At 39.8% G+C, this 27138-nt stretch overlaps 1 protein-coding gene across 2 annotated transcripts in view; it reads right to left on the bottom strand.

Annotated features, from left to right (window-relative positions):
- Positions 1–27138, bottom strand: part of NALCN (sodium leak channel, non-selective) — a 258521-nt gene that overhangs the window by 102772 nt on the left and 128611 nt on the right. For both annotated transcript variants that reach the window (XM_004577371.4, XM_058670621.1), the window contains one exon: positions 9796–9933. In XM_004577371.4, coding sequence (XP_004577428.2) covers positions 9796–9933 — 138 coding nt within the window. The remainder of the gene's footprint in view (positions 1–9795; positions 9934–27138) is intronic.

The following is a 27138-nucleotide window of genomic DNA, read 5'->3' as shown; positions in this document are numbered from 1 at the left end:
AGAGGCAAAGAGGAAAAGCAGGAAGATCCTACCTCTTGAGCAGGCCAGAGAGCTCACTGTGGGATGATCTCTGCTGTCTCCTCATCACACAGGTTGGGTTCCAATTTCACATTAGTTAGGAAAAAGACAAGACTTAAAAAGAAAGAGCTGTGTGATTTGCTGGGGAATATGCCGGCAGCCTTGGCAACAGGGAGACCCCCATCTCACAGAACTGAGGACAAATAGCTAGGTGGGTGTCAGGGGTTGTGGGGTGTGGGACAGCCAACTTAAGAATAATACAACAGAAAGTTATATATAATCCACCTTAAGTGGGTTTTAAGCTGGCATTAAGGCTATTTCATTCATGGTGAATGTTAGGCTCTTGGTCAGTGTGACAACAGCACGGCAGAAATATTAACTATTCAAAATAGAGTAGTTTGAAGTATGTGAGGTACCCAGAATGCCCCCTGAAGCTCTTTTTGGACACAGGTTTGGTCCCTGTCCATGTCACTGGCATGGAAGGCACTGTGACACTGTGGAGGGCACTGTGACAGGTCTACCCTGAGCAGTGACATCTGCCTCAGACAAGAAAGAAGGATCCAGAAACCACAGGATAGTTCTCAGCTGACGGCAACAGGTGAGAATGACTTTGTGCTTCTTTGCTCAGACTCTAATATGGGGACACCAACTGCTGTGCTCAGGAACCAGGAGGCAGGCTAGAAGCTGGATTCCCATCAGAGGTAATTTACGTTGCGAAGGTGCCATCATTTTCTTATAAACCCACTGCTGTGTGCAAGTGGACCAAGGCAGCAGGCCAGCACTAAACATCCTGGGCTTGGGTGGCCAATCCTAATTCTAAAAACAAAAATTATGCTTGGCTTACTGGCTGCTTTAGCTTGCTCTGTTCTTACAGAAAAGTGAAGTCATGCTCGTTTGTCATCTGAGCTCCATAGTGCCTGCCTCTCCCTTTCAGTCAATGTTTATCTACTTTGGGCCCACAGGTGTTGAGCCAAAAGGTTTTCCTGAGCTGCTAGGTGGAGTTCCTAGGTTTACATGATGAGGTAATTGATACAACATGGAACTTTCACAGGGCCCTGCCACATTGAATCACACGAAATTCCTCATGTACTTAAAACACGTGCAATGTCATGCAGCACCAGTTCTATATGAAGCTTCACCGCCTTGGATTTCCTCAGCATTTCACTGTATAGGATGGCACAAGGTGTTATGTGGCTATCTGTATTCATGATGCAATGTCAGGACAGAGGTCAAGGTCACACCTCGACTCCTCTTGCATTTAGCTGAAACACATATGTACATTTAGCACGGGGGTGTACACTTTGTGCAAAGCTTTGAGAAAAGGTATTCCATTATGATAAAGACCTTCAAGAAATTCATGGAGAAAACCATACATGGATTCCAGAGACTTTGGTACTGAAATAAACTTTGGCTTTCATTTCCTAAGAACTTTTTCTTGTGAACTATCTGCTCAAACCTTGACTACCTGCCACTGTCAAGAGCTCACAGCACTTCATATCATTGACAGGCAACACAGCAACCTTTCTACCCAGTGTGTCCATCCCTTTGTGAGCAATCTTGAGACATTGTCAATCAGTGCTTTCAATGGAAAGGTTGAGAATAACAAATTGCTTCACACTTCAAATTCTCTGTTTTCATCAGAAGCTGCCAATGCATTTGGTGTGGAAAATGCCAGGTGAATGGGTCTCTTGAAGCCTGAGAAATCCTCTGGATGAATTTGATTATGGACGACACTGGGGGGATTCTCACCTTTCCACTGCTGGCACAGGAGGCTCCTGCTCAGAGCTGGGCAGTGTTTGGTTAACGTGGCTCCTTCGGGAGTCTTTCCTTTGTCTGTCTGCCTTATTCCTCCACCTCCTCTTCCCACTCAGCCCAGGCTCTGGAGAGGCTCGACTCTCCCCAGCTAAAGGTGAACTAGGCACTTGCTACGTTCAAGTTTCAAATACTTGACCAGCACACAGCTGCACTGGCTTCTACACTTCCAGGACAAATGCTGGTAGAATTCAGTAAATGAGTAAAGGAGTACTTACAAGTGTAATGCCTTTCTCAACCATCTGCCCCCCCCCCCCCACTAGATTGTGTTCTCTTCCCTAAAACTCACGTTCACCTCTTGTATTCCAAGAGTGTGGTCTTATTATTACTGGATTTTCTTGGATGGGAATTCCTGTTATGAGGATGACACAGTTTATTTTGCATTCTAACTCTGCACAGTCACTAACTCAATTTCCCATTTTCCTTCCCATCGCTTTTAATCAGATTTTGTTTCTCTATTTTCTTTTCCATAGCTACATCTCTAGGATGGTCCTATAGTTGAAATCTCACCATCGCCTTGACTAATATCCACCCTTTAATCTTTTATGCCCCTATCAACTCTACAAGTAATTTCTGTTTTTTAAAAAGTGATTTTCAAGTACACAAAAGCAGCCCAGCAGGGATCTGACCAATAGCCTCTACAGTCTTTTTTTTCTCTTTTTACCATTTATAATCACACACTGTCCTAAGCCATCTTGTAGTCTGTAATATGAAACAATTTCACTTTTTATATGGGTCAACAACAAGTCAAATGTAATCAGAGCTGTGTAAATGGGATACGTTCAACACAGATGCACTTTAAAATGAATTCTATAAAATCAAGTTATTTAATTTATACTCTGGAATGTCCATTACTATCAGCAAAATATGACTGTTCTCAGCAAGCTCCTGCTACCAAGGCAAAACCAGGAGATTGCTGTGTTAATTTCAACACTTCAAAGTTAATGAAAAGACCATCCGCAATGAACGCTTAATTACATTTTCTCTCTTTTCAGTATTCACATCACAGGCCTTTCCTTTGAAACAATAATGAAGGAAAAAACAGGAAGAAAAAAATCATAGTCTTTCAACTGGCTAATCTTCCACAGTCCTTATCCCCGAATCATTAGCAAAAGTAGTAGGGGGTTGAGGTGGGGGAGAAGAACTTAACAAGCATACTGCAAACTGCAATCAGCCAGGACAGAACACAGAATGCATACCTGGCAGAAGAGAGAGAGGTTTTAAAGATACAATAGATAATGGTTATGAATATGCATTGGCTATACGCTTGATTTTCCTTGTGGGCTGACAAATTGGTGCCACCAGGAGTGATGAAATAGCCTGCTGTGTTTTCGTCCAGAATAAGCCACAGCCAAACTTCTTTCTTTTCTTTTCTGTTTGGCACCTGCCTGTCCTTGAGAAGACTAAATCAGGAACTCACCAGGCTGCAGCTTGCTGCTGGTCAGTGGGGACAGCAGACAAATTAGAGTTGGCTGCTGAATGCCAATCTCCCTTTCCCCAACTGCAATTTGGGTCAAAATGCTTTTGATGGTTCAAAAAAAGAAATACACATACAACTGAAATGAATATTCATCCTAACCTTAAATTTAAGCCTAAAGTTAGCCTTATGGATTAGAGATGTTAAAAATATTCACCTAAATCTATGTGAAAGGCAGAGAGAGAGAGAGAGAGAGAGAGAGAGAGAGAGAGAGAGAGAGAGAAAAAGACACAGAGAGATTTTTCCATTGTTTCGCTCCCCAAATGTCTACAACATCCACCAGGCCAGTTTGCAGTCTGCAGCTTAGAGCTCCATCCAGGTCCCCCACGTGGGTGACAAGGACCTGAGAACTTGGGCCTTCGTGCTCTCTCCCAGGTGCATTGGCAGGAAGAAGAGCAAGCACTTGGACTAGGTAAGTGTGCTGAATGTGCTGCCCCACAGTGCCAGTACCTGGACTGCAGATTTTCACTAGTAACATTTTTCAGGTGCAAAGGTCATGTCATGTGTATGTAACACTGACCTATCACCATCATACATAAATATATATACACACATTTTGGTCAAGACACCTCTAGTTGTTTATTGGCTGTATTTTGAATATCACATCAGGTAGTTCTGGAACATCAAACTATTATGCCGAAAAAAAAATGACAGTACTTCAAAAAGTTTGTGGATGGGCCCGGCGGCGTGGCCTAGCGGCTAAAAGTCCTAGCCTTGAAAGCCCCGGGATCGCATGTGGGCGCCAGTTCTAACCCCGGCAGCTCCACTTCCCATCCAGCTCCCTGCTTGTGGCCTGGGAAGGCAGTTGAGGATGGCCCAAGGATTTGGGACCCTGCACCCACGTGGGAGACCCGGAAGAGGTTCCTGGTTCCCGGCATGGGATCGGCGCGCACCCGCCCGTTGCGGCTCACTTGGGGAGTGAAACATCGGATGGAAGATCTTCCTCTCTGTCTCTCCTCCTCTCTGTATATCCGGCTTTCCAATAATAAAATCTTTAAAAAAAAAAGTTTGTGGAAAATGGAATTAAAAGAGAATGCATGTTTTCCCACAAACTTTTTGAAGACTTCTGGTGTACAGAAGTACAGGGATTCATCTTCAAAATATATATTCTAGATATCTACTTTTCAGAAAAATAATACAAATAATCACATCACCTACACACTGCCTTAGGTGTAGAGGGAACTACTGATGGATGCTCTCAGGCCCCAGCTACCTACAATCTCTTCATCTCCCTCCCTTAGCTCATCAATTACTGGCTGCACTGGGTCCCAGGCCACAGGACTCACAAGGTCATTTCCCTTCTAGGAAACATCTGGAAGGTAGGTATTATCTGGAAGGCTTTTCCAGGAACCTCAGGCTCTGAGGACAAAGTAACTCTGACTTGGCATGTTGCCCCCAGACTGAGGGCAAGCCACTCTGCCATCATCACATTGTCCCCAAAGAACACAACATCATTGACAAGTCAAAAGGAAGGACAAGGGCACTGTGGACCTCTCAGTGCCCTGCCTGTGAACTGAGCATGCGCCTCTCAGTCCCAGGGCCAATCTCCTCCTCACCAACCCCTTCCAGAGCTCAGGGATCAGGTGGCAGCAGCCTGCCTCCTGGCTCTGTGCTTAGGAAATAAACACCCCCCAATGCCAGTATTTAGCCTGCTGTGCCATCTGGTGAGCAGATCCAGGATTTGGGGGTTCTATAACACTCCTTCATTATCAATCATGGAAACGAAATAAGTGTAAGTTAATGCAAAATGATATCACCACTGACTCACAAGATTGTCCAAGCCTTAAAAAAATCATGCAGAATGAAATATAAGAGAGAATGTAAGAACACAAGGAATTGTCATCCACTACACTGGGAAGGGTAAGTTAGTCCACTTTTCCTACAGACAGGACTGCAAAGTCCTACTTCAAAATTCAGACAATAGATGTTTTAGGCACCGAGAGACACAAGGCAACATTGCAGATATCACAGGAGCAGTTACTTCTGTAACTATAAAAGTAATTAATTGCCATGGGGGAGATTGGGTTCCAATTACAGTCAAGAAGTATGTTCTGCTGTTCCTCTGCTAAACTGGATGAACAGATAATGATACCATATTGTATGTTTAATAAAAACTAGAAGATTCACCACAAAGGAATGATGTTCAAAGAGATACCCTAATTTGAACATGACACTATATATATATATGTACATATTTATATGCGTGTATGTATGTATATATTGAAATATCACCTGATACCCCATAAAACCTACAATTTTCATGTATCAGTTAAAAAATAAAATGGACCAACCATGCGAAGATCGCAGATTTCAGTAAGAAAGGCAGTGGGTCAGATTGGGTATTCTTAGCTTGCACACACCTTAGAGTGTTCACCATAGAGCATTCTGGGTAGCACTGGGGACTTAGGTATTTGGCTTTCTCATGCACAACCTTGAAGTGAAAGTGCTGTTTGTGAGGCCGGACACCCACACTAGAGTGTAGGTTCAAGTCCTGAGTTCCTGCTAATGTATCTAGGAAGGCAGTGGAAGATGGTTCAAGTACTTGGGTCCCTGCTTTCCATGCGGGAGACCAGGACAGAGCAATGGACTCCTGGTTTCTGGCTTTGGCCCAGCCCTAGCTGCTGTGTCCATCTGGGGAGTGAATCAGTGGATAGAAGAGCTCTCTTTCTCCTTCTTTTCCTATTGCTCTTTTGAATAAAATAATTATACAAGGCATTAAAAAACACTCTCACGTAAGTGGACACAATAACTAAATAATGAAAAGTAACCTAAATATTCATCAGGCAGAGAAGTGCAGCATATTCATTCAATGGGCTAGCATATGACTGATTTACCTAATTGCTTTCATGTATATCATGATACAATATCTAGAAAACCAACATTTGGTAAAAATTGCAGAATTTGTGGAGGTTTGACATCATTTATTCTGAAAGGAGGGAAACATATCCCTTGGCCGAGGTACATAGTGTGGATGTTACAAGGAGAGAAGCTGTCCATACACCAGGAAATGTTCCAAGCAATGGCTGGCAATGCACTGAAGTAGACTTTCTTCAACTAAAAGTATGCATACTAAGTTCAAAATTTGTGCTACAAAATATTTTGAGAATAAGTTTGCATTTAAATGATACATATTTTTGATGAACTATATATATGTGAGAAGCCTCTGCAACTCACTGATTTGAAGACACCCATTAATTTCACATTTTGAGAACTCTGAAATAGGACTGCATTTTTGTCATTGATGCTCAGAGTTTGCTCTTTGTCAGTATTATGTATTACATGTTTCAAAACACTGAAATAGCAAATACTTTCAATTTTCAGTTTTAATTTAGGATTATTTTTTGACAGTCACAATGGAAAGTTATCATAAGTTGATTTGGGCAAGTACTTAAATCAGTAAGAAAAAATGAGTCCTATCACTGAAGCATGTTAAATATAGTGAAATCTAATGTAAAAACAGCAAGAGCAATTCATACTAAATTCACCACGGTTGTTGTTCAGGCAAAAGTATGGAATGAAGGAGGGAATGGGAAGATGGGGGATAAGAAGAGAGGAAGGAAGAAGAGGAGGAGAAGGAAAGAATTGTTCTAGCAAGACACAAACATGATACTTTAAACTGGTCAGCAATACTTGAGTTCCATGAGTTAAAAATACACTAACCGACATTATTTTCACACTTGTTAATGTATTGTTATAGCTTTAAACGCATATACCATCTCTAAGTGCACACAGCATCTCAAACTTAAAAGAGCTTAGTTCTGGTGACAGCTAAAATTATCTTATAACCCTGGTTAAAAAAATAGCCTCAAAAACACCATTAAGACACAAGTGCATGGGCCCGGCGGCATGGCCTAGTGGCTAAAGTCCTCGCCTTGAAAGCCCCGGGATCCCATATGGGCGCCGGTTCTTATCCCGGCAGCTCCACTTCCTATCTTGTGGCCTGGGAAAGCAGTCGAGGACGGCCCAATGCATTGGGACACTGCACCCACATGGGAGACCCGGAAGAGGTTCCTGGTTCCCGGCATCGGATTGGCGCACCCGCCTGTTGCAGCTCACTTGGGGAGTGACTCATCAGATGGAAGATCTTCCTCTCTGTCTCTCCTCCTCTCTGTATATCTGGCTGCAATAAAATGAATAAATCTTTAGAAAAAGAAAAGACACAAGTGCATGACAATCTTGTAAAGCAGGTATGTTCAGCATTGTTACGATTACTTTCACAAACTAATACACGGTGGCAATCAGAAAAGTTATTCAATATTCACAAACTTGCAAACTTAGAAACCAACAGAGCTAGAACTTAAACCTGAATTTCTGGACTTCAGTTCCCACTCTTGCATTACAAAAATTGTTCTGCCATGTAGACATTCTAATTCTTAACTGCTTTGCAGATTAAAAAAACTGAGTGAAAAAACAAACAATTTCAATGTTCAGTTTTGCCTTACAATTATTTTTTTGAGAGTCACAGCAGAAAGAATGGTGCTAGACTGGTTTGGGAAATGACTTAAATCAGCAGCACAAAGGGATGTAAAGAGAAACAGGTTTGCAAGCTGTGCTCTGTGGATTCCTGAAGCTCAAGAAAATGCCAGGGGTCCTGGTGTGTATGCATGGATTCCACCATCAAAACCCTATTTTTGGCCTACCCTGCCTAGAAACACTATGCACCAGTTTTAATATTTTATTTTAGTGTGTGAATCATCCTTGGAGAATTTCACTTGAAAAATATTATTTCACTAGGAAATTTGTGAGGCTATTTTTCCTTCTAGCATTTATATTTTGTCACTTTGACTAAAGAATCAAAAATTCATTTGAGTGTGAAAAAGTCCACACTCAAAGATAGCAAATAATCATACTGTCTTAATAAGAAAAACTCTATTACTAGAAAACAACTAAAATTACTGTTTCCCTGCTTGGGTGATTTTAATCAAATCTATCTTGCTTTTAGACCTTGGTCAACAGTCTCCAAGTCATTTCAGTTTCAGAGTGACTTACACAGAGTCAATGTTTAATAAACACCAGTTGAATTCATGAGCAAATGGCTGAATGGAATGGTGACAGGATGAATGAATGAATGAATGAATGAATGAATGAATGGCAGAGATTCCAAGATCCTGAATGAGAGGAGGCGAAGATGCCAGGGCAGAATATGCACAAAGAGAAGCAACTCCACCAGGTCTGATTCTGCAAGCTACATCTCAGTTACCAACTCCCAATATCCTTCCATTTAGCAAATATTAAAAAACAAAATCAACTCCACATAAAAAAAATGCTACAATTACTTCTACTGTTTGAACCCACAGCTTTCCACCACAATACAAAGTATCCTCATAAGGTTTTTGACGGACAGTGTTTTTTGAAAGTTGATGAAATGTGTAAGTTAACTCATGCAATCTCTCATAGATGCTCAGAACTGAGAGCGTCCATGGAGATAGCATGTCGCTTCTTTCACTTTGGAGAGATTTTACTCGAAGCATACATCTTTAGTAACTCTAGGCACTGTTATCAAGAGAAGCAATAAATAAGTGTAAGACTGCTGCCTCTGAGACCAGAGGGATGTGGGAGCATGTGGGAACATTCTGGCTCTAACATGATGTCAGAGAGATCACTAAAATGCCTCTAAAATCAGTTTTAACATCAGTTATCTAGGAATGCTACTTAGATATTTACATATCAGGAATTACAGTGTAAAGCATTGTGCCATCAGTACATTGCAGACTGTATTATTGTATGTAGTTGTTTCTAATTCATATGTTCTCGATAAAGGGTAAAATTTGAGCACTGGTAACATTTAATATAATATTACAGCACACATGAGCATACTTATTATTTGGTGATGTGCATCTAAATAATAAATGTTATTTGGGATGTTACATCAATTTTTCACAACTTTGTTTCTAATATAAAGAGAAAAACCTGCTAGTGTGACGAAAGTTCATGTTCCTAGACTTTGTTTTTTTTGTTTTCTGGTGCTTTTACAATATCCATGGCAATGTGTTCTGTTTTTCCCCATGTGTTTCTTCAGTTACACATTGTGCAAAAACAGTGTGCTGGGTTTTTAATTAGCTCTCTGCACCCTGAGGTCTCCAGCTTCTGTCTTCAGTTTAATTACACTTGTGAAAGGGATGTGGCGAAACTGAAGAGAGTATCTCTACATGATAAAAAACAATAATGCAGTTCTGGTTTGCTCCTCCACTCATCTGAGTGTGAAGGCTCTGGGGATAGCTAAATTGGGATGTGAATGTGGGAATTCCATTTTGTTTCATCTTGTTTTTACTGCAAACATTTGTACTCGACGTGGCAACTTCCACCTTAAGAAATCTGAAATCTAGTTTTGCAAATAGCTGTTTGGTTTGCAGAAGGTTAGAACAGAAAGGATGTCATTTCATTTGTTCCTTGGCTCTCCTTTGAAAATCCACACAAGGACAAATATCTGTGGATGCGCACTGCATTATGAATTCCAAGATAAAACTGAAAAGAAATACTAAACTCACCAGAGTGGCAAAGAGATGATAAAGAATGAAATAAATGGCGACCACAGGTGCCCACATATGTCCCACGGCATTGAGAGTTTGGTCCATGACGTCCACCCATCCTTCCTGGGTGAGGATCTGGAACATGGACATGAATGCCTATGGAAGAAGAGAAAGAAAGGATTACACACCAGTGCCAGGCCTGCATGCAAGTGAAAATTAGCTGACGGTTGAGAACTATCCTACTACTGATTTTCATTTGATTGATCAAGAAAAGATGTCTTGATGCAATATATGGAAAGCGTACAGAACAAAGATCTTTGAAGTCTTATAACTATTTGGTATTTAAACTAAAATGATTATCCAGGATCATAATTAACCTTCTGGTCAATACTGTTGGACAGATTAGAAAAAAAAAAGCAAAAAAACAAAAACAAAAAAGAATCTTTGTTTTCCTTGAATCTTTTGTCTTTTTAACAAGCTAATTATTTAACATTTCCAACAGATATTTCTTTTTGATTCTGCAATTATGAAAAATTTATTGTCATAGTGAATTACATTTGATTATCTAAAGCATGTAAGACTTATTGCCTTATTTTTATTTTCAGTGTACCCACCTCCAAAAATTCCAGCTATCATAAAAAGGCATGTGGCTCTTTAAAAAAAGAAATATATCTCAATGATATTGCCATGCAGAGTAACACAGTAGAGACAAGTACCTTTTTTTTTTTTTTTTCATTTTTAAAGTTTTCAAGGCATGGAGTCAAGATCATGGGAGAAAGCTAGGAAGCAAGTTAGATTATCCCAACAAAAGTGAAGCTGAAAGGTTCATGTCCTCTTTAGCTAGCTCCTACATGTTGTTCTAATTAAATACATGGTTTTACATATACACCCTTGGCTTATGTAGCTGTTGATAACTGCTTCTTACTAGGCTTTTATGATGATGTCTCAAAAGTTGAACTTGGAACCCAATGACTCTTTAAAAACTGTTTAAACTTCAATGCAATGAAGTCATAAATGGAATGATCAGGTATTGTGAAGCTAAGAAAACAAAGTGCAAGACAATAGACAGACTGAGCCCAAGGTAAATTCTCAGAGCCAAATAGGGCTTTGCAGATAAAATGATCACGATTCTCTCTTTCTGGAGATAAGGAAAGCCAGGCTCAAACATAAGTGATTCAGCCCAGGGTCACCCCATCAGTGTGTGGTTCTAATAGAAATAACATGAGGCACTCTGACTCCAGAACAAGGACTTTTCCAAGTATTGCATCCAGGGCACTTAGCAAGTCCCTGGGCATAGTTCCCTTTGCTTCGGACCATGGATTGTCTCACAAGTACAGCTCCTGACTCACAATGTTCAGAACACAGTGGACCCAAGTAATAAGGGAACAGCTAATCATTACAGGAATCTTGAACTAGGAGTTTTTTTTCCCCCTATTAAAACTTTATACATATGTGAAGTACTTAACTTCTTGAGTTAATCTCCCCATAATCATATCTTCCTACAAAATGTTTTGTTCCTGAAAGTATGAAATATGTTATTAATACACCATCATCAATAACAGTAATCTCCTTGACAGGGTGCCTAGGGAGAAAGCAACTAACCAGAAAAATTAGCTTCAGACATTCTAAAAAAGCATTTGAGAATTTTTAACACATCATTTAATTTCCTAAGTATGCCAGAAGTTATTATTTAGGGAACTATGCCTTCCCTGTTTTTCATTTTGTTAAAGATTTATCACATCCCAAAGCAAGAAATCCACGGTCTAAAAAGGATTCACATGCAGAAATATCAATTTGCTCTATTTTGCTCGAAAGAGCTGTTAGCAGTGCAAAAGCATGGTGTATAGGCCTTACAGACTCAATTGTAACAGAGGAAGTTTCAAAATACCCACAGCTGTAAATGCAAACAATTTGACTGGACATGGCCCTCTTTCCCCAAAAGTGACAGAAAAAGCAGGTGACTTGGTCCAACAGATTTGGTACCAAGAGATCAAAATCTCATGTACACTTTTCAGCAATCTTGGACCCAAACCAATTTCGTTTGTGTTCATTTACTGCATTACCTTTCATGACTACTCAGCATTATAAGTTCAATAAATGCCTGGAACTGAGGAGCCACCACACTGGAGTCTGTTGCTGTGAGATAAGCACTGTGGGCAAGAAAAATATATTGGCATATACTCTTTTCAGAGTCTGAGAAGGAAAAAAAAATTGAATTTCCACACAGCCCAAACTACTATCTAAAAGCTCATATTGTGAGATGCTGTGGATTACATTTGAGAGCAATGCTTTCTATGACAACGGGATTTGTGTGTTTATAGCTGCTTACACAAAGAAACCAACAAGAAAGTGCCATGAAATACTTCTGTTGCAGGCTGAAAATTAATTTGTCTCTTGCGTGAAGGACTCTTGGGTTTAGCTGTGATTTTATCCAAAAATTAAAATTCAAATTAGCATTTGAGATTGTGCATCAGGTATTTTTACTGACTTACACAACTCTGGTGTATTAGGCCTGTTTGCTTTGAGGGACCAGCTCAGCTTTATCTGAACAAACATCATTAATGACTACTAACGAGTCCTGCGTTGGTCTGGAGATGAGTAAGAAATGATTCCTTAGGAACTTTATTGTCAGGAGGGAAAAGAAAAGATGAACATAACTTGGAAAGGAAAAAGATGCCTAGAAACTGCAGAGAAGGTCCAATGTGTTTCTCTTGGCTATCAAGGCCTGCTTTGGGAAGATGATAATTGCTTATCGTAATTAAGATGAGCAGATTATCAATGGTGAGGCATGCTGTGATGAACAAAGAGCCAGGCATAGGCTGCTTCTTTCTGAATTAGCTCTTCATGTATCTATCCTGTTGTCCCACACTGCATATTTTCTTTTTCAATTAACTATACAAGCTAGAAAGACCATGGTTTTATCTGTAGTATATGCTTAATATAGTTTTCCCTAACCATTTATGACTTTTTAAAAAATAACCTTTTTTTAAAGATTTATTTTTATTAGAAATGCAGATATACAGAGAGGAGGAGAGACAGGGAGGAAGATCTTTCCTCTGATGATTCACTCCCTAAGTAGCCTCAATGGCCGGAGCTGAGCCAATCCAAATACAGGAGCCATGAACCTCTTTCGGGTCTCCCACGTGGGTGCAGGGTTCCTAGGGACTGGGCTGTCCTTGACTGCTTTCCCAAGTCACAAGCAGGGAGCAAGGCCGCTGGAATCATAATCAGTGTGCATATGGAATCCCAGCGGGTTCAAAGTGAGGACTTTAGCCAGTAGGCTACCGTGCTGTGCCCAATGTATGACATTTTTGCAAACAAATTTTAATGTGTGATCTAATGTGTCTTTCCTTTTATTAAGAGTTTTTATTTTTCTTTAATCACTATTCTTACTGTGAGAGAGAGCAACAGAAAGCACGAGTGAGAGAGAGAGAACAGACTCCCATCCACCGGTTCACCCTCCAAATCCCACAACTTTGTTCTCCTGTCATAACTGGCTTTTCCATGCATCTCAGCAAGTTGATGATCAGCAGGTAACAAGATTCTATAAGAACATTGCTCACTGTTGAGACAGGCAATGTTCCAAAATTATATTTCCTCCTCTCACCTCCAGCATGAGGTGAGAAGGGAAATGTTCAAGGTTAAACAGTTTCCCTTTCTTACTTTTTAGTACTGAAAAGGAAAGTGTTCAGTGTTACACAGATTTCCTATCTTATGTTTTAGTGCTATTAACTGGGTCCAGTTTGGTGTGAAGTATTTGAGCCTTAGCTTTCTTATACAACTTTTGGATTTACATTGCTTTTAATGGGATTTTGATTATTCTTCATACAACTCAATGTGAAAGGAGCCTTTCTTCCATCCTCCCCCAGAGCTTCCAGGTGATCCCACAATCTGCCTGTTTGCATTCCTTCTTTCCTTCAGCTGCCCAGAGGCCACCTGATTCTTCTAGTCACAGACAAGTTTTCTGGGTGCAATTTTTCTAGTTGTCACGTACACCTGCTGTACAGTGGTGATTTCCTCTCCCAATTTTCTGGCCTCAGTCTCCTCAGCTCTTGCAGGGTCTTCCTGGCCACCACAGGCTCATTTCTCTCAGTTTTTTTTTTTAAGATTTATTCATTTTATTACAAAGTCAGATATACAGAGAGGAGAGACAGAGAGGAAGATCTTCCGTCCGATGTTTCACTCCCCAAGTGAGCTGCAACGGGCAGATGTGCGCCGATCCGATGCCGGGAACCTGGAACCTCTTCCGGGTCTCCCACGCGGGTGCAGTGTTCCAATGCATTGGGCCGTCCTCGACTGCCTTCCCAGGCCACAAGCAGGGAGCTGGATGGGAAGTGGAGCTGCCGGGGTTAGAACTGGTGCCCATATGGGATTCCGGGGCGTTCAAGGCGAGGACTTTAGCTGCTAGGCCCCGCCGCCGGGCCTGATTTCTCTCAGTTGAGTCCTCCTCTCTGGTTGGCTGTTTCAGTATGAGGAAGGAGCTTTGCCATGGCTAAGTGTTAGCCAACGTGATGGGTCATCAGGCTTGATGGTGGGTATCAGGCATGCCAACAATTCAACCATGGACTGGCATCGAGGTCAGTAAGCTACCATTGTCACTCAGGAGACTCCACAGGAGGGTGCTGAGACAGAACCCCTGTGAGGGGAGAGGGTAACTGCAGAAACTTTCCTCATGCCTCTTTATCTTGAGTCTTCTGGGGTTTCTGTTTTTCTCTTTTTCATACTTTCATGATGCGAAGCTTCTATTTATTGTGTGAGAGAATTCCTTTTCAAAAATCATGAACTTTTGCCACCATGCTTAAGCTTTCTCCTCAAAAACGAAAGCCATGAGAGCCCAGCTGTGTGTCTTGCCTCTAGAATGAGTAGCTTCTACATCTGATGCGGGCGTATTTCTCTCCAGAACTCTGCAGACTCCTGGGCAGGATGCTCCTTGGATTGAGGGACATGACTGTCTCCTGTAGGATTTGCTTTGCCAACTTTGATTCTGACTGCTTGCATGAAACAGGGCTATGGGCTGAGCCTATGACATGATTCTTTCCCGTTCATTCTCCTTCCCACCCTCCCTCTCTTCCCTTCCCACCCTCTGCCTTATTCTTTAATAGCTGCTATTTAAAAAAATGCTTTGAAATTGTAGACTTTCCTTTATGCAGTTGTGATGATGTATTTTTCCAGCTGATTATTTAATTCATTTCCACCAATTTTAGGGGCAGGGAGGCCTGTGATTTTGTGCTCAAATCCCAGTGACAATAGGAATAAACAATCTGATAGATAAGTGCATTTCTTTCTGTATTGCTAATGACATAATCACACATGTAGCATCTGCTGACACTAACCATTGTTAACACCACTGTTGCTGGAACCAGGGAAGAGCAGTCAATCTGAATATGAGGCATTCTGGAACAAGCTACTCTTCCTCACCAGGGCAGGATTACAGTAACCAAAAACATCTCTAATGAATGAGAAACAACATAATGTTACTGGTAGATTTTGGAGGTGAAGGAAGGCAAGGAGCTTTGACATGCAGTTGAGCAGGAGTGATGAAACAGAATTTACAAAGTCACAGTGATGAGTATCTTCATGTTTCAAGCAAGCAACGCCCTTAAATGAACACAAGTTCAGTGGGAAAGAAAACATGTTGAATACAGAAATTGCATTGATCTCCACTCAGTGAAGAGGAAAGATCTGGCAAATATTTGGCTTAGGGGTTTTTCTGTTTCTGTCCAGATTTATATTCCCTGAGTTGGTGAGAGCAAAGTGAAAGGTAAGAGCCAGAAGGGAAAGTGCAGAAAAGATCTGTCCAAGGATGTTCCTGGAGAAAGCTCCTCCCAGAGCCAAAGGCACTGGTCCACTGGTCTCTGAGCACCCCAGCACTGGTTGGCCAGCCCCTCAGCCTGAGGCGGTGTCTCAAGTTTCTAATCTCTATGCGTTGCAGAGGCCCAAAGCTTGATTCTCTAATCTTTTCTTCCTTTTCAACATACCCTAACTAGTTAATCTCACATCCTAATGGAACCTTCAGCTTCCATTCTACATGGATGACTCCTCATATTTTCAGCTCCAACTCGAGAATTAACTACATATCTCTACTTATATTCCAATGGAAGTTTCACATATATCCAAGGATACACCTTGAACTCTTCATCCCCAAACCTGTCCTTCTGTGTCCCTTCCCGTCTCAGACAGTGAGCAGCCCGTTCTCCAGGGCATCAGGCACTGACCTGAGGACGTTCTCATCCTTATTTACTATGTGCAGAACCTGCTGCATTCAGTTCAGCTCTCTCCGTCAGTTCTGCATCCACCCTCAATGGCCCTTGACATATCACCACTAAACAGCTATCTAGGGTGTCACGATAGAGGTTGGGTGTTGAAGAACAGAAAATCCTTTTCCCACTGTTATCCCAAGAATTCATTTCTGACCCTAAATCTCTGCTCAATCTCCACATGATTAGGTGGACTCAAAGCAAGGGTTGTTGTTTTATTTCCCCCTATGTTGAAGCAATCAGGTTGAATGTGTTTATTCAGAACTCGTAAAGTACTCCTTAACTCTTCTTTTTTTTTTTAAGATTTATTTTATTTTTATTACAAAGTCAGATATACTGAGAGGAGGAGAGAGAGAGAGGAAGTGAAGCTGCCGGGATTAGAACCAGCGGCCATATGGGATCAAGGCGAGGACCTTAGCCACTAGGCCATGCTACCGAGCCCTCCTTAACTCTTCTTAAAAGCAGGTATGTCGATTACCTTTTTTATAGTGCTTGAAAGCATATTTAAGTAAACTTGCAATGGATAGGAAAGGACCAACGATTTAAAAGTAGCACACATTTCTAGATACATGTAAACAAATATGGCTATCTCTCTTTATATAAGAAAAGTAATTCACAAATCTTAAAGGATAATAACTGATTCTTAAGTTTATTCAGAGTTGCAAAACCATTACTATCACTTAAGAATTCTCTCATCAAACCAAAACGAAGCTGTATACTCGTTATTCTCTAGCATTAGGCAAACAATGATACGCTTTCTATCTTGTGCGATTCCTATCAGTGGAATCCCGTCAGATTTGGTCATGGTTTATCTATGTCACAGTGTTTATAAGCACTTCATTCCCTTCGTTGACCAGCAATGCTTCAGTGTGTGGACATTCTGCATTTTCTCTCTATGTAAGTTGAGTAATACTTGGGTTATTTGTAATTTTTGATAGTATACTTACTGATAACGATATGAAAACTTGTGTACACATCACACTGTGGATATAGGTGTTGGTAAAATTATTTTTTACTCAGTGTGTTTTCTTATTATTTATAGGAAAATATGTGAATTTTTTTGATTTTTAAAAGTCTACACACTATAAGTGAGGAATGGAACCGCACCGTCCATGTGTGGCTCTCCTTCTGTAACAGAACTTGCACCTACTGAGCTGAACTTAAGAAGTCTCTCTCTACAAAATGACTGCTTTCAAAATGAAATGCACTTGACAGCTTACACAGTAGCTAAACCTTTTTACCGAGAGTGTCCCTGCCATGTCTTACTATCAGACAGCCCTAAAATAGATTTGCTTTGATTATGTTCATTGAATGCCAAAGTGACACCGCCACTGGTTTTAATTGCCACAATTATTCACCTACGCAATCTTCCTGTTTCCTTTTTCCTTCTCAAATAGAAATAATTTACACAAGAGTGTTCTCTTCTAAAAAACCAGTGACCTCATAATTCTTCACTATTTTTTTTTGTGTAGAGTTTTTTTTTTCACTACTCAACTAGTCAAAGTTTAAACAATATTTTACCAACTCAGATCCCTAACCATGAAAAGACAGAGGAAAGAACAAATCAATCAACTACCCCAGCCATATGTTGCGAGTGAAAAACAGGGCAAATGAAGACTCTAAGATGGACTGTGTCAGCCAGTGGATTCTGCAGTGATTTCTTCATGCTTGGAATGGCGACATTGGCAGCAATTCATAACTGTTGAACAATCAAAACCACTTGAGCAAGATCCCCGGAGCCTGTCCCACATCGGGGACCTGGGACGGGTGGGAGACTGGGTGGGGCTTCTCCCTTTACCTCCCCCTTTAGCCCTGATATAGGAAAAAACGTGTGTGGAAATAATAGTCTTACCCACTTTCCTGTAGCCCTTGAACCTTTGTGCCCTAATTAACTATGTAAAGATTGTCAAAAATAAAATTAAAAAATGAAAAAAAATATTTTAAATGACAGCAATTCATACATAGTAAATGTTGGATTTACTTGCTGTTGGGGTTAAATTTCTAAAATTTCTTTGTTTGGCAAAGTCATAACTATAGCTTTATAGAAAGTTAGGAGTTGAGCAAAACCAATAAAATGACATTAAATATTTTTAACATCCACAGTAAATAAATAGCCAAGAGCCACCATTTGCTGTGACTAAACTGAATCATACATAAATACAAATATATTGTGCTTTTGAAGTCTGGAATAAAGATACTATACCCAACCATTAAACTCACAGAGAATAGCTGTTTTCTTTACTCCAAATCCCTCCAAAGCTAGTTTAGATGAAATTTTGTTCACTTCAATTATGTTCTTCCCAATTCTCTAACTCTCGACTTTCTTTCTGCAAAACCCTCAGAAAGAAATACCAATGCACAGGAGAACCTAAGGCTTTATGGCTTACTACGGGTCTAGCTGCACCATGTAAAATGGTAAACTGCAGGAAAAGGCACACCGCATTGCTTGGCCAGCCTCTGTGGTGAACAGACTCCTTGCGAGTCAGCTTTCGTTAATATCCTGGGCTAACTTTACAAAGGAGAGAGGCTGCCTGTGGATCATGGTTTGTTCTGGAGGTGCAAGGTTCCAAAGCACCATCTGGTAATGGCCTTCAGAATGGCCCATGGGCAGACCACATGACAAAAGGCAGGGACCATAATTTCTGTCTTTACTCCTCCTTAGAAAACCATCAGCATCCTGTCACCTGGACACCACCCCAAACAGTTATTCTAGTCACTTTCAAAAGCCTCCTCTCCCTCACCTCTACCCATCATAGTAACATTAAGTTGCCTCTATTAATACATTAACATAAAAACTTTGAGGATGAAAAAAAAACTTTGAGCATGAAATTTGTACATGCATTTGGAAGCTGTATTCAGTCGCATGTCATTTTTCAAAAAAAAATTTCCAAACTTCTTGTCTAACTTTGGCCATTCCATATTTGCCCTCACATCCAGGATGAACCTTCCAGAAGGCACAGGTGAAAGACATTGATGTAAGGTAAATAACAGGCTGAGAGGAAAACCAGGGCACCCAGAATTCCTGGAGCAGTGGAGCCAACACCCAGTGCTCAGCCTCCACAGTCAGAGGACTGAGTGGGAATAAGGAATGCTTAGTGTGAAACACTAAGCGCAAAGCATACTATTTTCTTTAGAGACACACCTTTAAAGTTGGACTATCATTTTAGTTCATCTCTGAATCAGATGTCAAATGAGTCTTAAGGTATCTTCTAGCTGTGTCTGCTATCTTATGATCTGCCAATCCACACTGGTATTCATTTGAAAAATCTGTTTTCAGAAAGAAAAGACTTTGCAGTCTATTTTCTCAGGCCAGATGCCACCAATGAAACAATGGAAAAAATGTTTAAGTGAATGTCTTATTACCAATAGGTAATATAATTGCATTTAGATGTTGTAATGTTTTCATTAGGATAGGATAGGACAAACAGTAAATCTCACACTGCCAATGGGATGAAAAGGAGGAATGGAGCTGACCAGCACATGGTTCTGTCTTCAGTCATCATAAACTGGACTCTTGAATGTCAAAGGAACACTAAATTTGTTGTAGGGCTCTTTTCTGGAGGACATAATGGAACAATGACATCCTGAATTCTTTAGCTAGTGGACTGTTCAGCATCTGATAAGTGAACCAAATGCATGCCCTTGTAAAGATTTAAAACAAACAAGGAAGGAGAGGTGCATGGGGAACGTAAGCAGAAGTTGTTCACTTTATGTAAGCAAAATAATTAAAATTAAAAAAAAAAGAAGACAAGGCTTTTGGAACTGCATCTATGTCTCTAAAATCTATGGAAATCAGAGACCTGTTGAAACTAATCACTGTTATATTACAGAAGCTTTAAAATAGCAATATTTTTGTAATATAATTATGTCTTATTCCTTATGATTTAGAGGGAAATAAAACTGGGACTGGTGGTTTCAATTAATCCTGGTACTGCCTTTTTCTATATTGGCAAAAAGTCCGGCTTTTCTCCCAAAGTGAGTCCACACTGTTCATTTTGCTTTGACAATTCCCTAAATATGCTTGTTGCCAAGCATTCCATCTAAATGAATAAAAAAGGAGGAGGACAAGAAAAACTGTTGCTGGTCACATTTTAGATGACTAAGGAAAAGCCTCAGGGAATCCTGACTAATGTAATTGGCTTTAAATGTCAAAATGAGCTTGAACACAATCAGAAGCAAAGCAGACATCAGAACATTATGCTTCTGCTAGCAGCAAAGCAGCATCTACACTTAAATTTCAAGAGCAAAAGGAAAAAAATGTCAGAAGTTCATTTGCACAAACCAGTGAGTCTTTTTCAGATATGAAAATATATGTGGGTGTGTCCAATCACTTTCTTGGCCACGTTCAGGTTATCTTTTTATATATACTATCATAACAGAAAGTGTATATAACTGATCCATTTGTATGGTTTCCTAGCAATTCTTTTCTAAGCCTAAATGAGAAGGGACACCAAAGCTTCTGTACGGTACTTTGCAGCTCCAAACCACTGCCTTGTCTATTGTAGAAGCTTTGAAATAACCCAGGGAAGCATTTGCTTCAGTTATCACAGACCCTTTTCCAGATGTGGAGGGGCGGCCCTGGGGCTGATGGGACTCATCAAGCTTGCAGGGACTGAATTTCCAGTTTCTGTTGTCCTTTCCAATACTGCAGAGAAAAGATGTTTTTATATCTAATAAATACCGAACCCTACCCATTACCTAAATTACTAAAATAAGCAAAACACACGCCTATTCTGGGAACAATGTAATCATGTTTATCACTTTTATCTAGTGCAGTAAGTACTGGATGTGTATGTCTTAAGTCTGAATTATGCTCAACTGACTAATGAAAAACAGATGTCTTCAATATTTTTTATTCTTTGCAAAAATAAGCTCTACTCATTAGCATTCTTATATATGAAAAGGACATAACTTTTTCATTTTTATGGGAATCTAAATTTGCCAGATATATTTTAATCTCAGAAATATTTTAGTCCTTTAACACATTCAAAGTTAAACTTTGTGCTAGACACATTCATGGTACAATATTATGATGAACTAAATGAACTGATCTTTCTCCCCTACCAATCTTCCTTGCAGAGCCTATTTTTGGTTGCAGTATACTTCCCACCAATTATGGTAAAATAATTTTGAAATGCAACCAACTATCTGACAAACAGCTGTGAAAATGAGACCTGAAGAATACGCAAATAGGGGACTTCCGAATTAATTTTTTTTCCATGTACAGAAACTTCAGTTTCTTGGAGTATTAAGATTTAGAACTATTTCTTAATTAGTGATTTTGCCAATGTCAATCACATTACATTTCCGTCATGTAAATGGTGTATTTTATCAGATCTAGACCACAGAACTGCAGGCGGAAGTTGATATTTTACTCTTGCTTCATAAAAACACAATAGTGTGCTACAAAATTTTTAGAAATCCATGCAGAGTTTCATCATAATATGTATTTCCATGGACTTTTTGAAGATTCCTTTCATTCACAGAGTCAAAATATTTTTTCCATCCAAGTAAGCTGACCTCCTAGTTCCAATTTCCAGGAATATTTTGAAGTGCCCTTATGAGAAACATTACCCTATTGCAATACAACTGTACATTCAAGATTTTTTTCAACCACTTCACAATGACAAAATAATGCAATGAAGAGTACTTGTTGGTCAATTTTCATGTTTTTCCTTACAGATTTCTAGAAACATAGCTAGTATACCAAATTGTGAAGATGCTCTTTAGTGTCATGATAAGAGAAACGAATTCCCAGAAGTTTCACAGATTTCACTGACAATTGCCATATGTGAGAATGTCAGTGTTTCTTTGCCGACAGTGTGGTTTACATGGACATAAAATCAGAGAGAAATTTCTTACTGACATGGATAATAAATTAAGGCTTTATGTTCTCTACTACCCTTAAAAGCTATTTATAATGGTTTGGATAGTAAATTGTATCATTCTTCTCTGTAATTTGTTTCACTATTTTAGGCCTAGATAGCCCTTCACTCATCAAGATTAAATATCGTATCTTCTTTTTGTCTTTGTACTTTAAGTAATCTTGCTCTAACTTATTAGGAAGATATTGCACAGATCATGAGTCTAGCATCCTATATTCTCCAATGAATGTTCTTTAACCATCACTAGTCTTAATAATTTATTATTGTACTTTCTTAGTAGTATGCTACTTTGTTGAATATACTGAATATAAGATCTTGTCCACTTCTCTGTTAACTTTAACTTTGTAAAGTACTGTGGCTCTATGTGTGTGGATATTAATATATGTAAGCAAATTCTGTGACTCCTTTCAATGTATGTACAATTCTTAAAGGGCCTCAGATATAAAAATACTCATACACAGTAACTGTTTCTATGAAAATGACTATTGGAAAAATATCTTTCTGGACTATATTAAGAATAGCAATTGTTTTCCAGAAAGCCATTTGTTACTCATAATCACTGCAGAACATTCACGAACACATTTACCTACCTAAGTGTATCTGCTGGAATAATTAAAAGCATGCTTACTTATGTCTCAACACCAGGAGATACAGATGTTCTTGTGATGAGCTGTATGGGTTTTGTATCTTGTCTTTGTTCCTAACCTTAATATGTTTTTATTGCTCCCCTTCAGATTATTTAAAAGTTGGCTTAAGTTTGTTTGACATGGTATAATACTTATTGGACACATTATATTCTATTTAGAACAAGGCAAAATACAAGAAACATTGTTGGAGTTTCAGCAATTATAGGATGGACTGATTCGCACTTCCTCCGTTTGACAGGGTGTTCTTCCCCTCTATCCCGTACTTTTCTCCATCATCCTTTTTGTGGTCTTACTCAGCCTGAAATATTTTATTCTAACAGCCAGGAAGCATGACATCTGCCTAGAAAGTTAACAGAAATCTCTTTCTGAAGCTTTTTACTAGCAGGCATACTTTTTGGGAACAATTTATAGAGTGTTTGCTCAGAGAAATTGATTATGTGCATTTGTTAAACTGATGTGGGATATTTTTCTGCGCTTTTGTGCCCAGGATTTCTGAACGGGTTACTCCTGGAAAACGGGAAGGACAGATGCAAGCGTCAGTGGAAGAGTTAAAGTACTACAGCTCTAAATTTGAGCTAGCTCTCCGTGCACTGTCTGTACCCCGTTCGGTATGGACTGATGCTGTCTGCCTTGTGGGCACTGTACAGTATAAAATTACAGCTTCCATCTGCCTAGAGACACACTCATATATGTGTACATGGACACTTCATCCTGTGACGTTGTCTGGAAATTAAGATTTTAAACTGATTTACAGAGAAAGTATCACAGACACCAGAGTGTTGGGCACCTCACCATTTCAGTTCAGTAAGGCTCCTGATATACTCAAGTGAAGTGAAAGCAGTGAATCTGTATAGGAGTCAAAAACTGGCTCTTTGTTTAGTTTTGCATAGGAAGCAGTTAACTATAAACTACTTCAGATTCTGATATTAATCTGGCAGTTTATTTTTCTGAGCTAGAAATTTGTTTTAGTCTTTTATATTTTATGTAGAATGTTGCAAAGTTCTGATTAAAAATATATAATTATAGTGTAACCTTATTCTATAACACAGAACACTGAGCACCCAGTATATAATAGATTCCCAGATCATTTATTGGAGAGATCTTTATATTGGATTGTTTTATTATTCCTTGGAATTTAGTCATGTAAAGAAGTTGGTTTTTAGGCCAGGCATGCTGGCCTACTGGCTAAAGTTCTGGCCTTGTACACACTGGGATCCCATATGGGTGCCAGCTCTAATCCCAACAGCCCTGTTTCCCAGCCAGCTCCCTGCTTCTGGCCTGGGAAAGCAGTCGAGGATGGCCCAAAGCCTTGGGACCCTGCACCCATGTGGGAGACCCAGAAGAGGATCCGGGCTACTGACTTTGGATTGGCTCAGCTCTGGCCATTGTGGCTGCTTGGGGAGTGAATCATTGGATGGAAGATCTTCCTCTCCGTCTCTCTTCCTCTCTGTATATCCGACTTTCCAATAAAAATAAATAAATCTTAAAAAAAGTTGGCTTTCCATGCCAGTTAAGAATGACACTAGGCACTACTGTTTGTTAACTCACTGTAATAGGGAGGATACATTGTAATCTGCATCTATTTCCTACTTTGAACCATCCTGATAATCCTCTAACTAATATTACCTCATGTTTATTAATGGGCAATCATAAGTAGTAATGAGAGAACAGATGCAAAATCTGAATACAGGTGTTTTTTTTGTAGGCAGGACTCAGCAAAATATTTAATAATGTAGTCACTTTCTATTGGTTAATCAATACTATGTCAATTAATGCCATAATGTTGTAATTGGTTGTAAATATTATGTTGGGGCTTTTAATTGATTGGGATGATACTCTGCTGGCTCTACCTTCAGACCAGAGATGGTCTCACCAAGAAACTATTGAACTTACCAGGACAATAAGATGCTGGACTGTATGCTTGGTAAATACCTCCAATGAAAGAATCTCAACTGAATTTGAACTGTGGAAATGCAATAAGGTGGAGCAATCCACCGTGGGGGGAGGGTTTGGGGAGGGGTGGGGGGAATCCCAGTGCATATAAAAATGTGCCACATAATGCAACGTAATTAATAAAAAATTGAATAAAATATGAATAATAAAATAAAATAAAAATGTTATGAGATTAAAAAAATAATGCAGTCACTTTCTCATCAGGTAAAAACCTAAGACATTGATAGTTCTTATTAATGACACATTCACTGTTGACATTGGTACAATGGAGTAGATTATTAAAATGTCCATGTAACATGACAATTGATAGTCCAGGGAAGTACAGATGATTGATGGAAAACTCTCACCCCCAAAAAAAAGAATTAAAAAAACATGCTTCCTGAAAGAGTGTGTTTTTGGGGACAGGGTACAAATATAAGGACATTTTAGTCAAGGAAATGATAAATGCATTCGGTCCATGAGTGATATCCGCAGCAAACAGGAAAAGACAGTCATCTCGTTGACGCACACAGGATTAACATTATCCCTCAAAAGGCAGTGCACAGGCTTTTATCGCCTGTCATTGATATGTCATTGCAAAAGTAAATTCAAATGAGAGCAAAACAAATACCCCGTGTTACTGCAGAGAGGACATAAATTGAATTTTAAAGCTATTTTTGGGGAGACAGTTACATTAGGCTATTATCATGCCATCCTTTCCAAATTTCAACCAAACTGCAAGTTTCTATTGCACAGTCGGAAAAGAATCTGTCCTAATGCCGCAGATAGGGCTCAAGTTTACGAGGCTATGAAAGATTTCAGAAAGTAATAGCTTCACAAAAGAAATCAAAATTACTGCCAAAGATGTTTGAAATTCCTCCATTGGTCATCAATCTCGGTCTTTGGTCAATAAAACAATGAATTTTGTTCCATGGAAATACCCCCTCCGAGAAATAACATTCCTTCCAAAGTAGCTTTCCTCAAAATAGCATTTCTGCTGTTCTTCAGGAAAAGAAATAAGGAAGAGTAAAAAGTCTTCTACGACTCCCCTGTGTCGTAATTCTGGTCGGCGGCAGCCGGCCCGAGGTGTTCTTCCCCAGGTCTCTGCACGTCTCATTGATCGGCTTCTCCTAAGGATGGACCGCCCCCTCTCACCATTACCCAACCCTGACAGCACATGCACTCTTCTCTTTCTGGTTATTGTTCTTATTCTCATTTCACTGTTTATTTCATTTTTATTTTATGATACAATTCCATAGGCTCTGGAATTTCCCTTGTTCAGTCCTCAAATTCCCACCTCCGCCACTGATTTCCCCTGATTTATTATGATAACATAGTCCTTCATAAGCAGTCATAAGTCCTTCATTCTGCTATGTGAGTGCATGCTGACATTGCAGACAGTCCAGTGTTCTATTGTCAAGATATATTTACCAGTTTAATTGGGAATCTGTCTTTGAAATAATTGTCTATCACATAGTTACTACACATTCTCTTCACAGACTTCCCTCTCTGGAAGTAATCATTCTCTTATTAAATGAGACGATAGTTGGCAGTACAGTGCTTGTCACAAGGCAAGTTTTTAGAAATTGGTAACTACTATTGAGGACATCTTCACTAGTACATTAAAGCTGAGTACATCTATGTCACCATATTCCACCTTTGGCTTATTTGAGTTCCTCCTTATGCTTTCCTGTCCAGGAAATAGGTTATTTGAGTTTTTCCTTAGGTTCTTGGCTCTGCACCAGTTCAAGAGGACAGTTAGTGCATTTATGTGAGTCTGTGCAGCCGAGAGCTCCATTTAGGAAGCACTGCTGATACCGGGAACAACCACAAAAACAGGCATTGTGAGTGGATCTATCAGACAGTTTATAACAATGGTTTCAGGACATAATCACAAAGGAGTAAGACTCAGAGAGGACACAGGAACCTTAACGCAAATGAAGGCAAAGCAATGTGGAGTGGCTGATGTGAAGGAAGCATTAGCATGGCCTGCCCCAGGTTGTGCCTGTAGGAAAATGCACATCCAACTGAAAGGCAGGCAGGGAGGGTTTTTATTCTGTTCAAAAATTGATTCATGGATTTCAGTTTCTGAAAATATGTGGAAAAATCATTATTCATTTTAAAAAGAATCATAAGGGCCCAGCACAATAGCCAGTGACCAAAGTCCTCGCCTTGCACGCCCCGGGATCCCATATGGGCGCCGGTTCCAATCCTGGCAGCTCCACTTCCCAACTAGCTCCTGCCTGTGGCCTGGGAAAGCAGTCGAGAATGGCCCAAAGCCTTGGGACCCTGCACCTGTGTGGGAGACCTGGCTTGGATCAGCACAGTTCTGACTGTTGTGGCTCTTGGGGCATGAATCAGCGGATGGAAGATCTTTCTGTCTCTCCTCCTCTCTGTATATTTTACGTTGCAATAAAAATTAAGTCTTTTTTTTTTTAAAGAAACCTAAGAGATTCTAGATGCAATGCCATATTTTTAACAGCCTATGTGAGATCCCAGGAAAATATAGATGGTCTATAGAATCAAAAATGCAACAAAACCCATACTTTTTTGAGTACTGTTGTAACACCACAAGTGGAAAGTTCTACATATGACATCACAAAACTGGTTGTGATCACAGCACAAATACACTGAAAATAT

Source organism: Ochotona princeps, chromosome 12, assembly GCF_030435755.1.
Source record: "Ochotona princeps isolate mOchPri1 chromosome 12, mOchPri1.hap1, whole genome shotgun sequence".
NCBI lineage: Eukaryota > Metazoa > Chordata > Mammalia > Lagomorpha > Ochotonidae > Ochotona > Ochotona princeps.
This window is presented reverse-complemented; position numbering and strand designations above follow the sequence as displayed.